Raw genomic sequence first — 15020 nt, 5'->3', positions numbered from 1 at the left:
CGTTGCCCCCTGACGCGCCACATCGGCAAAGGTTTTCTTGGGCAGGTATGATACCCAACTGCGTGCCTCCTTGAAAGTTATGTTTTCCTTGACTTTGATTGTAACAATTTCTTTTTCTTTTTTCCAGCAAGGGCACGACCGCGAGTAAGCGGCGTGCTCTCCATCACAGTTTACACAGTGGAGAGCGTTCTCACAAGTTTCAGTGGTGTGTTCTTTGGCACTGCATTTAGCACAAGTTTGGCTGCCGCGGCAGCTCTGCGAGCTGTGGCCGAAGCGCTGGCATTTGAAACATCGGAGTGGATTGGGCACGTAAGGCTTGACACGGAGCTTGATGTACCCGGCCTCGATTGACTCGGGAAAGATACTTGATCCAAAAGTAATTATTAGGTGTTTCGTCTGAATCTCTTCACCATCCCGCCTCATCTTAATTCTTCTGACATTGATCACATTTTGTTCACTGAAGCCCTCCAGGTGTTCCATTTCAGTCAGCTCAAGCAAATCATCATCTGACACAACACCACGGGTGGTGTTCATTGTACGGTGTGGGGTTACGGTTATGGGGGTCTCCCCAAATGACACTAGTTGCGATAGTTTCTCTTATTGTTTTACATCGCGGAGCTCCAAGAGGAGGTCGCCGCTTGCCATCCTCGACACCTTGTAACCTGGGCCATAAACATCAGTCAGGGATTTTGAAACAAGGAATGGTGAAATGTTTCGGACTACATTGTTTGGCTTTTCAGAATGAATAACGTGAAAGCGGGGAAATTCTGGGTTTGGCGTCCAAAAAACTTGAAGACATCTTCGGTGCGCCCTCGTTTCTGAGGGCGATCAGCAAGGGAGGGGAAAGAAGTTTCCATGAATAAATGTATATATTCGGCAACAGCGCCGACCGCCCACCACGGAGCCCAACGAGGGGACGCGGCAGAGCTTGCATACAAGTCTGCACGACGCCAGTCGTACGCCGTCACTATAACCGAATATGGTGTACCCAAGGTTGGATAGCCACACAGGGTTAACCCTTGCCACCAGGAGAAAGGAAGTAAAAAGAAGAGAGAAGGAGACAGGAAAGGTCAAAAAGTGAGAGATAAAGACGAAGATTCGAGGAGGGAGAGACAGGAAAAGGCGACTGCCGATGTCCTCCAGGTGGGTCAGTCTGGAGGTGCCGTCTATGTGAAGCAGAGGCCAAAGGGGTGTGTTGCCTCCGCCGGGGGACCTTAAAGGTCCAAACACCCAGCATCAGCTCAACCCCCAGGATCCCCCTTTTCCCAGACATGGCTAAGCCGCGCACGGCTACACGCGGGAAGGTCCAACCCTCGTGTGCTCGGGTACGTGGTGTCGCAACACACCAAACGCCTGCTGACGCAGACACCCCTGCGGGGGGGTTGATGGTCTGTCTTGAGGACAATGTTACGCCTGTACACAAAATGGTGAAACTTTTCGCGCCCGAAGACAACTGCCATAGCCTCTTTTTCTGTCTGTGAATATCTACGCTGCCCTTCGGTTAAGACGTGCGAGGCATAAGCGATGGGCTTCCAAGAATCCTCATAAAGCTGCCAGGGAGCCGAGCCTATTCCATTTTGCGAAGCATCAGATGTTACCTTCGTAGTCCGTTGCAGGAGAGGCTACTCAACTTGTACGCAGCTAGTAGAAACTATACATGATTTTGCCTCTTCAATAACGATGGAACACGGATTGACTCAGTACTTATGGATTTCTCAAAAGCTTTCGACAGGGTTACTCAGGAAAACTTAATTTATAAATGAGACAATACTTTATAACAAACAATTAGTAAAGTGGATTTCAGACTACCTTTTAGACAGAGAACAATTCGTTGTTTTTAATGATCATTGTTCTGACACTGACAGGCTTGCGGTTCACTCTGGCATCCCTCAGAGCTCTGTCCTTGGGCCTCTGTTGTTTTTAATATATATTAATGATGTTGTCTCTAACATTCCTGTGAAGGTTAGACTTCACACTGATGATTGTGCCATTTATACAGAAGTAAGAAGTGTCTCAGATCAACTACAACTGAATAGTGTGTTACAAAAAGTTTCTGCATGGTGTGAATCATGGCAAATGTCCATTAACTTTGAAAAAACTGTATAAATGAGAATCACTCACAAAAAAAAAAGTCTTACAGTTTGATTACAGTATGAATGGCGTGGCACTTACAGAAGTAACAGCATATAGATATCTAAGCCTCTGGGTCACTAACAATCTTAGTTGGAATAAACATATTGATTTTATAGAGTGTAAGACTTTTCGTAAATTGTTTTTGTTAAGACGGGCATTGCGGTTGTCCACTCCATCTGTCTGCCTTCTTGCTTGCAAATGCATTGCTTTGCCTACCTTAGATTATGCAGCTATCACTTGGGACCCATTCACTAAGACTAACCTGAACAAAGTAGAGAGGGTTCAAAGGCAGGCTGCCAGATACATATATAACAATTACCGACGTACATCGGTAAGACATCCTTTAATCAAAGCTGGCCTGCCGAAGATAGCTGAGTGAAATCATTCTGGACGACTTAAATTCATGTACCAATTAATTAAAGGACACTACAGAACTGAACTCACCCATTTACTTCATTTTTTCGTCTGGGTATGCGACTCGACAACGACGTCAGCTAATTTTAACACTTTTCTGCATTTGCAATAACTGCTTTAAATACTCATTCCTTACACAAATTATCATCATCAGCCTGGTTACGCCCACTGCAGGGCAAAGGCCTCTCCCATACTTCAACTACGCCGGTCATGAACTAATTGTGGCCATGTTGTCCCTGCAAACTTCTTAATCTCATCCGCCCACCTAACTTTCTGCCGTCCCCTGCTACGCTTCCCTCCTATTGGAATCCAGTCCGTAACCCTTAATGACCATCGGTTATCTTCCATCCTCATTACATGTCCTGCCCATTCCCCCACCCCCCCTCATTTCTTTTTCTTGATTTCAACTAAGATGTCATCAACTCGCGTTTGTTCCCTCACCTAATGTGCTCTTTTCTTATCCCTTAACGTTACACCCATCATTCTTCTTTCCATAGCTCGTTGCGTCGTCATCAATTTAAGTAGAACCCTTCTTGTAAGCCTCCAGGTTTCTGTCCTGTACGTAAGTACTGGTAAGAGACAGCTATTATATACTTTTCTCTTGAGGGATAATGGCAACCTGCTGTTCATGATCTGAGAATGCCTGCCATATGCACCCCAGCCCATTCTTATTCTTCTTGTAGTGGGTAATATGCATGTGGCACTGTGTGGACTGCCACTGCTGCGGCGCGAGACCCGAGCTCGGGCTGCTGATGTGACGCGCTAGGACTCGTGATCAAGAGCTACTTGTGATCCCTCGAACGAGCTGCAATAAACCCCATTTCATTCTGATTATTTCAGTCTCATCGTCCAGATCCGTGGTCACTACCTGTCCTAAGTAGATGTATTCCCTTACTAGTTCCAGTGCCTCGCTAACTATCGTAAACTGCTGTTCTCTTCCAAGACTGTTAAACATTACTTTAGTTTTCTGCAGATTAATTTTTAGACACACCCTTCTGCTTTGCCTCTCCAAGTCAGTGAGCATGCATTGCAATTGGTCATCTGAGTTACTAAGCAAGGCAATATCATCAGCGAATCGCAAATTACTAAGGTATTCTCTATTAACTCTTATCCTCAATTCTTCCCAATCCAGGTCTCTGAATACCTCCTGTAAACATGCTGTGAATAGCATTGGAGAGATCGTATCTACCTGCCTGACGCCTTTCTTTATTGGGATTTTGTTGCCTTCTTTATGGAGGACTGCAGTGCCTGTGGAAACGCTATGGATATCTTTCAGTACTTTTACATACGGCTCGTCTACACCCTGATGCCGTAATGCTTCCATGACTGCTGAGGTTTCGACTGACTCAAACGCCTTCTCGTAATCAATGAAAGCTATATATAAGGGTTGGTTATATTCCGCACATTTCTCTATTACCGGATTGATAGTGTGAATATGGTCTATTGTTGAGTAGCCTTTACGGAATCCTGCCTGGTCCTTTGGTTGACAGAAGTCTAAGGTGTTCCTGATTATATTTGCGATGACCTTAGTAAATACTTTGTAGGCAACAGACAGTAAGCTGATCGGTCTATAATTTTTCAAGTCTTTGGTGTCCCCTTTCTTATAGATTAGGATTATGTTAGCGTTCTTCCAAGATTCCGGTACGCTCGAGGTCATGAGGCATTGCATATACAGGGTGGCCAGTTCTTCTAGAACAATCTGCCCACTATCCTGCAACAAATCTGCTGTTACCTGATCCTCCCCAGCTGCCTTCCCCCTTTGCATATCTCCTAAGGCTTTCTTTACTTCTTCCGGCGTTACTTGTGCAATTTCAAATTCCTGTAGGCTATTCTCTCTTCCATTATCGTCGTGGGTGCCACTGGTACTGTATGAATCTCTATAGAACTGCTCAGCCACTTGAACTATCTCATCCATATTAGCAATGATACTGCCGGCTTTGTCTCTTAACGCATACATCTGACTCTCGCCTATTCCTAGTTTCTTCACTGCTTTTAGGCTTCCTCCGTTCCTGAGAGCATGTTCAATTCTATCCACATTATACTTCCTTACGTCAGCTGTCTTACACCTGTTGATTAACTTGGAAAGTTCTGCCAGTTCTATTCTAGCTGTAGGGTTAGAGGCTTTCATACATTGACGTTTCTTGATCAGATCTTACGTCTCCTGCGATAACTTAATGGCATCCTGTCTAATGGAGTTACCACCGACTTCTATTGATGCTCATAATGGTGCCCAAAGATTGTCGTTCATTGCTTCAGCACTAAGGTCGTCTTCCTGCGTTAAAGCCGTATACCCTTGCTGTAGCTTGATCTGGAATTCCTCCAGTTTCCCTCTTACCGCTAACTCATTGATCGGCTTCTTATGTACCAGTTTCTTCCGTTCCCTCCTCAAGTCTAGGCTAATTCGAGTTCTTACCATCATTCGTCACTGCAGTGCCCCTTGCCGAGCACGTCCACATCTTGTATGATGCCAGGGTTAGCACAGAGTATGATGTCGATTTCATTTCTAGTCTCGCCATTCAGGCTCCTCCACGTCTACTTTCGGCTATCCCGCTTGCGGAACAAGGTATTCATTATCCGCATATTATTCTGTTCTGCAAACTCTACTAATAACTCTCCCCTGCTATTCCTTGTGCCTATGCCATATTCCCCCACTGCCTTGTCTCCAGCCTGCTTCTTGCCTACCTTGGCATTGAAGTCGCCCATCAGTATAGTGTATTTTGTTTTGACTTTAGCCATTGCCGATTCCACGTCTACATAGAACCTTTCGACTTCCTAGTCATCACTACTAGATGTAGGGGCGTAGACCTGTACGACCTTCATCTTGTACCTCTTAAGTTTCACAACAAGATCTGCCACCCTCTCGTTAATGCTATAAAATTCCTGTATGTTCCCAGCTATATTCTTATTGATCAGGAATCCGACTCCTAGTTCTCGTCTCTCCGCTAAGCCCCGGTACCACAGTACGTGCCCGCTTTTTGGCACTGTATATGCTTTTGTCCTCCTAACTTCACTGAGCCCTATTATATCCCATTTACTGCCCTCTAATGCCTCCAATAGCACTGCTAGACTCGCCTCACTAGATAACGTTCTAGCATTAAACGTTGCCAGGTTGAGATTCCAATGGCGACCTGTCCGGAACCAAGGATTCTTAGCACCCTCTGATGCATCGCAGGTCTGACCGCCACCGTAGTCAGTTGCTTCGCAGCTGCGGGGGCTGAGTGCCGGGGTTTGATTGTTGTATTCATATAGGAGGTTGTGACCAAGTACAAATTATAACCGATGGGAATAATCTTACTGCCAATGAAGTGTTGCAACCATAACTGACATTGTTCGCACAACATATTACCTGGCATGTGTTACTGAATTTTGTTGTTTTAGTATTCTATTGTATATTTTATTTCTACTCTGTTTTCAAATGTTGTATTCTTAATGCTGGCTGCAGAGCTTCAACCTGCACCCTATTTCTTCTTGTGTATGTTATGCCTGTTTTGTGAAACTGCTTAGTTCTTTCACCTGCGATTATTCCGGTATTGGGATTGGAGTACTATCAAATAAATAAACAAAAAGGCACCTTTTGGGGCAACCAAAGCAATGCCTCGGCAGAGCTTGTATGTCACTTGCCGCCCGTGACCTTTCTTTGCAGTTATAGCAGTGCCATTCTTGAACGCTGACAGCCGTGGCTTGTTAAGAGCACGTGATCGGAGCACGCAGGAAGCAGAGTTAAACCGTTAAACGAGTCCACATAATAAGAAGCCAGATGGAGGAAGGTGACGGGGAGGAGAACTGGCCTCCCCGCCATTATAGTTTTCTCAGAACAACTACGCCATCCCCCATTTCGATCTTTTTTTCATGCAACCCAGTTACGACAATTATCAGTTATAGCAATGGAATTTTTGTGGCACTTGAATACTGTTATTAGTGGGTTCGACTGCATTACAATAATAAGCTCTGTAAATGTATGAAAAACAATGTTCATCCCCAGTGAAGATGACAAGGCAATTGCTCACCAAAGGTCGGTGAGTGATTGCCTTGCCAACGTCAGGGTGATAACTCGTCCGTTTTCATACTGCACTCCTGCGAAAATTTCTTTTCCCTTTAAATTTCTTTTCCCTTTAAACTATGTGCGTGCAAATAATTGCGATTTAGCTTATTTTATTTATGCACACACTTTATGATCATTGTAATTTCTCTTTGTTCGTCTTACTAATCATTACATTGTATTTGCTCCTGCACATTTTCAGCTGTCATGAGAAAAATGAAATGCGTTCGATATACATAATAGGTGCTTGTGGTATTGTTAACACCTCTATATTTTATTAATTTTGAGCACATTGCAGAGGTGGTTGCGCAAAGAGTTTTTGTCAGTTTGTAAAGGTATGTATAGTGTTCTACTGACTTCCTAGTCTTATGTATAGTGCTTGAATTTGTTAGACAAAGGGGTTCATATTGTACTTCATGACAGCCATGTGCAATTCATAAAATCCATTTTTTTCGTTTCCTAGTAGAATTATACATTTCGCATTATATTATACGCATTCGTGATGCATTTGTGCCTGCATTCACAGAAACTTAGGTACACATTTTCATATTGCACGAATCTTGCCATGGAATCCCTGTTTAAATATTGTGCAGTTGAACTCTTTTCAATACTGATACCCCCTGGATTAGTGCCAGCGCCGTAATCCAGGTCACAATTGAAACTACATAAACTTTAATTCAGAATTTCAATTGTCAGAATTTAAAACTATTGCTTTCACCTCTTTAGAGTGCATTTGTGAATGATTAATAATGTATGTTGTTCTTTCTTTTTTTCTATGTTACCAAGCGTATATCATTTAATTATTTCAATCCGCAGTGTGTTTTGTATTGTCATTACTTGTGGAAATATTTCATTATTTTTCGTATACTGTATAACTGCAATGTTTTATGGCCACTATATAAATATAACTTATATAGCGCTTGATGTGTTACCCTATGCAGCCATATTGTACTTAAGGGGGTGACGTTACCTCAAGCCGCGTCTGTGCGACTTCTTTCCCTCGTCCACCTCCATTTACCACTCCTCTGTACGTGTGTGTGTGTGTGTGTAAATAGAAATCAATAAATTAAATCAAATTCACCTCTTCTGTTATGGGCCAGCAGATTGTTCTGTTTGTTCCTACTCAAAGGCGAATTGTAGTCACAACTGCCGCTTCATCGCACGAGGAAAATGCGAGGTTTCAAATTTTCTTCCAAGTCCAGTGTGCCTCCAAATGGTAGCATTTGGTAACTCAGTGTCGAGCTGCTTTCGAGTAAAAAATACAAAACAGAGAGAAAGAGACAGCGGGAGAAAAACAACAAGTTTGAAGAATCAAGCTTTGGAAAGACCTCCCTATTCCTATGTGCCTTGAGCTCAGGCCGTCTCTTGGGCACTTGATCATGAGCAGCCGAAGCTGATCCCCGAGGTTCGGGCTGGCAACATTTTACCCAACCCTATTAGAAAGGCGCCTTGGGTAAACCAAGGCATGAACTAAAGTTAGCTCAGAATGTGGCTCAGTAAATACTGATAACGACATGAGTAAATCACAAAAGCAACCTTTCAGCTCACTGTAACAATAAGTGGTGTCCAAATGCACGTCTGAGTGGCAGCTCTCACTAGCATTCTTTACGAAGACCTTGAGGCCAGTGTTGTGCTGGTTGCATGCGCCGAAAGTAATTTTGGAGCCGGAAATACGCTGTGGGATTTGGACACCATCTAAAGGACACCTGTAGAACTGCATCAAACGTTTTGGCTATGATTTTGGCTACTTTTTGCAAATTAAAAATTTGGGTCTGGGTATTTTTTGGCTACATATTGAGATCATTTGGCTATTTTTTGTTGGGGCCATCTGGCAACCCTGACAGTCAGCTACTGAAGACTGCTGCACGTCAGGCATAGCGACAGCAGTACACTGCATGTTTTTTCGTGCGCAATGTTCCTTTTCATATGCCACAATGACATCCGGGCGCCCCCTTAAATGTGGCGCAAGAGGCATCGTAATTCCAGTTGGCACCTTCAGAATAGCATGGCATTTGAGACACTGAGCTTGCTGACAAGCGTGGCAGGACCTTTACAAAAAAGTTCCATTTCAGATTGGCACCCATGGATACACTGGCCATGTCACCTGACTGATTGAAGCAACTGATGCACACTGAAGTTCAAGCGCAGAGTGCAATCAGTGTATTGCATCAACACTGTAGCCAAGCAATAAAGTGGGAGCCCTCACTGCCTCGACGAACGTGTGCACGAAAGGTGGCTACAGCAATGCTCGGAATGTGGCTCAGGTTGCCTTGGGTCCACATGCAGTCGTGATGTAGACCTGGTGTCAATGGCACTGCGGCTTGCCTAATGAAACTAAAACCTCTGGTTGCACACAGTTTGGATAGTTATTCACCTCGAATACTTTCAAATAACGGAAATATTAAATTTGCGTCAAAGCAAATTCAAATAGTGTAATGTTGGTTCAAATATTCGAAGCACTAAAATATTTGCACAAGCCTACTTTCTTTCCTTTTTGCAAAGACTGAACAAGTGTTATAAAATGTCAAGTGTTGTCTGTTATGTAATTAAGCCTCATGAACCAAATTATCACGCATTACCTTTCATAAAAAACACTAAAAAGATAACACTGGTACATCTCTGGTACACCTGTCACCGTCCGACTTTTGGGGACTTTTTGCCACGACCGCAGGTCCAAAACGGCATAAATCGAAGCCACCACCACTGCCATTTTGATTATCGCACCGCCTCGAGCCGGCGCTCTCGCACGCAGATCGACTGGCAGCCGTAACCACACCACGGCAACGCTAGGCCTAGCTACTTCGATGTTCGCCGTTAAGCTGTTTGCTGTTCGGTGCCATGTCTTTCGGTGAAACAGTAAGCCACTGTTAGCAATGGCGCTGATTCCGCCTGTGTAATCCTCGCCAATGTCTTCGGAGCGCGGAAAGCATGGCGAATAGCATAATGCCAGTTCCCGAAACTCAACTTCTCCCCAATACAGCATTCCTTAGCGGTGAAGCATACCAAAAGTTCGAAGGGGCAATTGTCATTGGACACGTTTCCTTTTATTATGCACGAGTGCACCCGCCGATTCATATCGCAGTACGAGCACCGATACGCCTAATGACTGACTGTAATTTGTAAATACGTGTGAATAAATCTTGCGGAACTTACCACTCGTGTGTTAGCTAAGTGCATGCATGCCACTGCAGGTAGGTCCTCCATTAAATTAGCTTCCTTTAAATTTAACCTCATTTAATTAAACAAATTTTCGGGCTCTTTTGAGTTCGAATTATCGAGATTCGACTGTACCATATGGTAATGTTTCTTACAGTACAGATCTACATGCATCTTGCTCTATAGAAGATTATGGTACGATAATGCACGACAGTGAAACGTCATTACTACAAACACCACATTAACAAACTTATCAGATTAACGAACTATTCAGAAATCTTCTGCCGACTTCTTATGGTGTCCAATGTAAGAATATTTCAGTACTACAAACTTCAGAATACGGAACTATTCAGAATAATGATTGTTATTCAGTTTCCCTGTCCCGTTAACATCGCATCAGTACTACAAACTAATATTACGAAATTTGGGGATTCTTAGATTTCCGCGTATCCTTCACGATAGCCAAAACAGTAGGCTAGCAGACGACAAGGTGCAGAAAAGGTTTATTCGATTCAGCCAAATTTCTCTGCACCCAGATTGCCCCTACATGCAGCGGTGCACCCTCGTGCTCCACTGAACGGCGGTGCAAGGCAAGGTGCCACCGGGCTGTGCAGTGCACCCTGCAGCGAGTGGGTGCAGCCGGGCACACTGTAATTGGCTCCACCTTCACGTCTTCATTTGTGGTGCCGTGCACCTTTGCTGAATCAAACCAACTTAACACCGCAGCGCACGGGTTTGGAAAAGCTGAGACAGCGCTCAATGAAAAATTGCGGGAGATAATTTTTTAAGATCTATTGCGGAAGCAACGACGCATTGGGTCTGTTTTTCTTTCTTTCGTGTGATTTTGTGCAATTTTCTTTCAAGTAACCCAGTTGTAACAATGAAATATTCCTAACCCTTGTCATTTATAAGCAGGGTTGACTGCACCAGGGAAGTGGAGGTGGCTTGATAATCGAGGCTTTTGCAAAACTGAGCCACGAATACCAACTGTTCTCGTGCTTCCCACATTCCTGACAACCTGTGGCCAGCTGAAGTGACACAACTGATGCACAAGCCACTCACATCACTGATGAAGAGCGACAGGCTCTGGTAGTAACCACGGCACTCCCACGTCTCGTTGTGCGTGCCAGACTCAAACGTCACCAGCCGCTTCATCGGACTGGAGCAGCTCTGCAAAATAAAAACCGCACATACTCAAGTGTCTTGGGAACCTTCGGCGGCAACGTTGCAATGCATTCGCAACAACCACTGGCGGCGGTCAGTCGCCAGTCTCAGCTAGTGACCAAGGAGTGAGTCATGGCAACATGGGCTTTTGAAGCCATCTTTCTTTATTATTGAACCAAATCTAATAAAAGTTGGCATGCTTGTTTGGTTTCAGTTCTCAAATCTAAAAATGCAATTACATTTTCTGTAGGCACACTATTTCATTAGACAAGTTTTCAAAAATTCCCCTTTGTTTTTAAAACAATGGACAGAAAAGGCAAGGGAGAATGGAAAAAAAATAGAAATGGCACATGGACCAATACTAGAAAGCATAATACATGCAATAATGGAATAACTTTTATGACTGGGTTATTATATCCGATCTTACAGTTGAAACCAGCCACAACGAAATCCCGAAGCAAGGAAATATTTTCAAATCCCCAAGTCCATGGGATGCCCATATGCCCATTAATGCCCATGCGACAACAAAACTTTTTCTTGACAGCAAACTCATATCACCAGCATTATCTGAAACGGCAGTGCGCATATATCTAGTACTCGCATAAGGCTAACAGTGTCCTAAAGCCGCTCAAATGCATTGGTTGTGCCTTTAAATTGCGTAAACTACCACCACAGCACGCTTGCACGGCAGCCAACATTTTTCTTTATAAAAATAAAAGCAGCGGTGGAGCAGTTCGACTTGGTAACAGGCGACAGCGATGATGACAGCGTGGTTTATCCTTTCAAACTGGTGAGTACTGCGTAGTGTCCTGACCCAAAATATAATAAAGAAAAAGAAGGCATAATAAGGTAGAGGCGACCTCGCAGCGGGCACATTTACATCCTGTGTGCCATCACGGCATGGGCTAATATGGAGTGGAACTGCCAGCGTGCCTTGCTGATCCATAATCGCTGATTGGTCAAATCCATGTACACACGTAAAGGCGCCAATTACACTTTATCGGGCTTTGGGCTTTGTGTATCGTGTACATGATCGTGTGTGCGCAGTGTGGCCGGTGTGTGGTTGGCGCTACTGTGCGTCAGCTGTGTATGTGTGGTGACGGGACCGCCGTCAACCTGCCAAGACGCCGCCTCCAGCAACCAAAAAGCGGAAATTTTTGATGCTACAACAAAGGCCGCCGTTATTGCACAGGTTGAAAAGGGCAGGATGACGATGGAGATCGCTGATGAATTTGAAATTCTGTGCAGCGTCCCATCTACAATCCTGAAAAACAAGGCTTCCGTTCTCTGACATGGTGCAAACGCAAAGAACAAAACGGTGATGACTGTGGCATTCCCGGACATCAACAAGATGGTGCTTGGTTGATTTTGTGAACACCGTGCCAACGAAGTGCCACTGTCCAGCTGAGCAATTCAACAGAAGGCGCTATACTTTGCGTGCGTGGTCAGGCATGGCAATTTTAAGGCAAGCCCTGGCTGGTTGAGCCATTTTAAAGCCCGCCAAGACATAGTGGCCAAAGTTATTTTTGGGGAGGCAGCAATCATTGACCCAGTGACATTGTTGTGGCTGCTGACCAACAAAGAAGTGCCGGACCAGTAAAAGCTCTCCAAGATCTAAATGATAATGAGAAAGGTTCAAGATGCTTCCGCCTAGTTTGTTCGCACGAATGAAAACGTTATGCACAAGGACATGAGCCCATCACAGGTAACGTAAGTGAGGACCACCAAGGATCAAAACATCAAGAGAATGTTTGCTCTTACTTTTGTACTATTGCATTTCCCCTAGCTTTTATGTTAATACTTATTGCTCACGTATCCCTTTTATAGCATGCTGCAATCCATGCTTGATATGCATAGTATTAGGTTTTATAACTATGGGACCACCGAATGTAATAACATCACTAATGATGTTATCATGTACGCAAGGAAATACGAATAAACTTGAACTTGAACTAGAAGATGACGAACTCGCGGATGTGTTAAGACACCTTCAATGCTTTTTTATGGACATGACGACGACGACAATGGACTACTTTCTGCAGCGTGAAGACAGAGCTGTGAAGCTGCTGCAAAATAAGGCTCAGTGAAGTAAGCTTACATACTTTTGGCAATAAATTTTGTTTTGCAAGCCATTTCCCTCACTTTTCGGTCTCAATCTTGCGCCAATGAAATTTCTGCGAAAGTCCAATTTTTTGCATTCCCTGGCGATATTGTATAGCACATTTCGACTGTATAGCGCACCGAACTCCAGTGTTTTGAACATGACCATGCAGTGGTTGCCCATGAGACAAATGTTAAAAACTTTAAAACAAAGATTTTTTTAACATCTGCTCCCTGTACTGTGTCACCCAAACATCTAGCTTCATTCTGCAAAAATAATTATTCTTCTATCTCCGATAGGTACTGATGTATCCCAGTAAAAGGTTTGCTCAGTATGCAAAATTAGTACAGTACACTTCTGTTCGACTGCAGTTAATTCAATTTTTCGGTTAATTCCATCTCGACCCAAGGTCCTAGCCGGTGCTGATGCACTTCTACAGGCCCAAATCTTCGTTATTTCCATCCTAAAATTAGCTTTTGCTGGATAATTTGAACATGACCAGGCAGCATGCAGGCGCCTAACACCTATGGCGACTCCTTAAGCAGCAGAGTTTGTTTCGGCGGAACTTGGGGACACACGTCATCTTCTGTTGAAGATACCTATTTTCAGCCTATCGTAGGAAAATTTTCAAGCAATAACCGTAGCTCACAATGTCCGGTTACAATATTTACCCACATTTAACGTGCACCTACATCTTTTCTTTTTTAAAGAAAATCAGCCCATAAATTGCCTGTACAGTGCTATCGGACACGAAACTGAAACCGCATTCACGAGATTCGTACGCTTACCACATAACACAAATGTACTGCGACAAAGCTGACTTTAGGAAATCGGCCCCAATGGTGCAACAGATATTAGACCCTTGCCTATTTTTCTTGCTAAAAAATTGGGTATGCATTAGATTTCTACAATGTTTAGGAGCTTTAATGTCCTTTCTACGTTAGCTTTCTACTTTGTACACGTAGGAAGTGAGCGCTGGATAATTCGTTGGTCGTTGGGTCAGTAATTTTAGGTCGAATAACTGGAATGCGACTCTATATTGAGAACTACAGTTACACTACAACTAGCTTCCATTTTATTGTTTAATAACTTCCTAGACGATCTTTCAGGGCCAATGTTCAGCATATCACTAAACTGCAATCGTATCACACCCTTTCCGGCCGCTACATACCATGTGAACAAGAAATGGCGTGAGGCATGTGTGATCAACAGCAGTAGGTGCCCACCGTGGCAGCTTGCACATCGTACTCACCACTCACCTGCCTGTGTCCTGTGAAAACACCAGCATACACTCAGTTTCCTTTTGCACTACCAGCAAATCTCCTGGCGGGCCGCTGCACGTTATAGTATTGAACATTCACAGCTATTGCCACCAATCTTACTGCGATAAATACAGTCAAAGCTTCGAACCCGTATATATCGAATTATTGCGATGGTCAAACACTTTCCATATCACCTGCCTGGAAAATCTCATGCATTTTGCATTTTTTATTTCGAACGGGGTCGGACGTAAAATGGCTTCGTCGATCTCCACCTCCCAGGCCACATGTGCTCTGTTGACAGGCGGCGATCTTTCCTGCAATCCCCTCGAAGATGGCTGTGGCGCGGTGGGCGTTCCCGGCTGCTGTGCACCAGAGCCGCACACATCGAAAGCACCGAGGGCGCCATTTGAACTTAGCAGCGTACACAAGCGGTGGCTTGGCTCGTTCGACATCAACAACGTATTGCATTTGGAGCCCTGACTCATCCTCGGTGCCGCGAGGAATGGCGGTTTGCATCCACGAAGCAGTGTGACAGCGCGTGCTCACTGGGCACGCTCAGACGCCTTGGTAGGTGCCACTTCATGCTGTGTTATCAACAGTGTTTCAAAATGCTTCGACTGACGGACGCGGAGATCGCAGCGGAAGTAGCGGCAAATTTGAAGCCGTTGCCGAGGTTGATCCTGCAAGCGTTGATGATGTCCGGCTCCCAACTTGTACTAAGGCCGTAGCTGCATTGGTCCTTCTTCGCCAC

At 44.4% G+C, this 15020-nt stretch overlaps 1 protein-coding gene across 1 annotated transcript in view; it reads right to left on the bottom strand.

Annotated features, from left to right (window-relative positions):
- Bem46 (abhydrolase domain containing 13-like protein Bem46) overlaps window positions 1-15020 on the bottom strand; it is a 74009-nt gene that overhangs the window by 15137 nt on the left and 43852 nt on the right. The window contains exon 6 of the mRNA XM_075694870.1: window positions 10805-10912. Within this exon, the coding sequence (XP_075550985.1) occupies window positions 10805-10912 (108 nt within the window). The remainder of the gene's footprint in view (window positions 1-10804; window positions 10913-15020) is intronic.

The sequence above is a fragment of the Dermacentor variabilis genome, chromosome 6 (genome assembly GCF_050947875.1).
Source record: "Dermacentor variabilis isolate Ectoservices chromosome 6, ASM5094787v1, whole genome shotgun sequence".
In the NCBI taxonomy this organism is placed as follows: Eukaryota; Metazoa; Arthropoda; class Arachnida; order Ixodida; family Ixodidae; genus Dermacentor; species Dermacentor variabilis.
The sequence above is the reverse complement of the archived record's forward strand: the minus strand, read 5'-3'. Positions and strand labels throughout refer to the sequence as shown.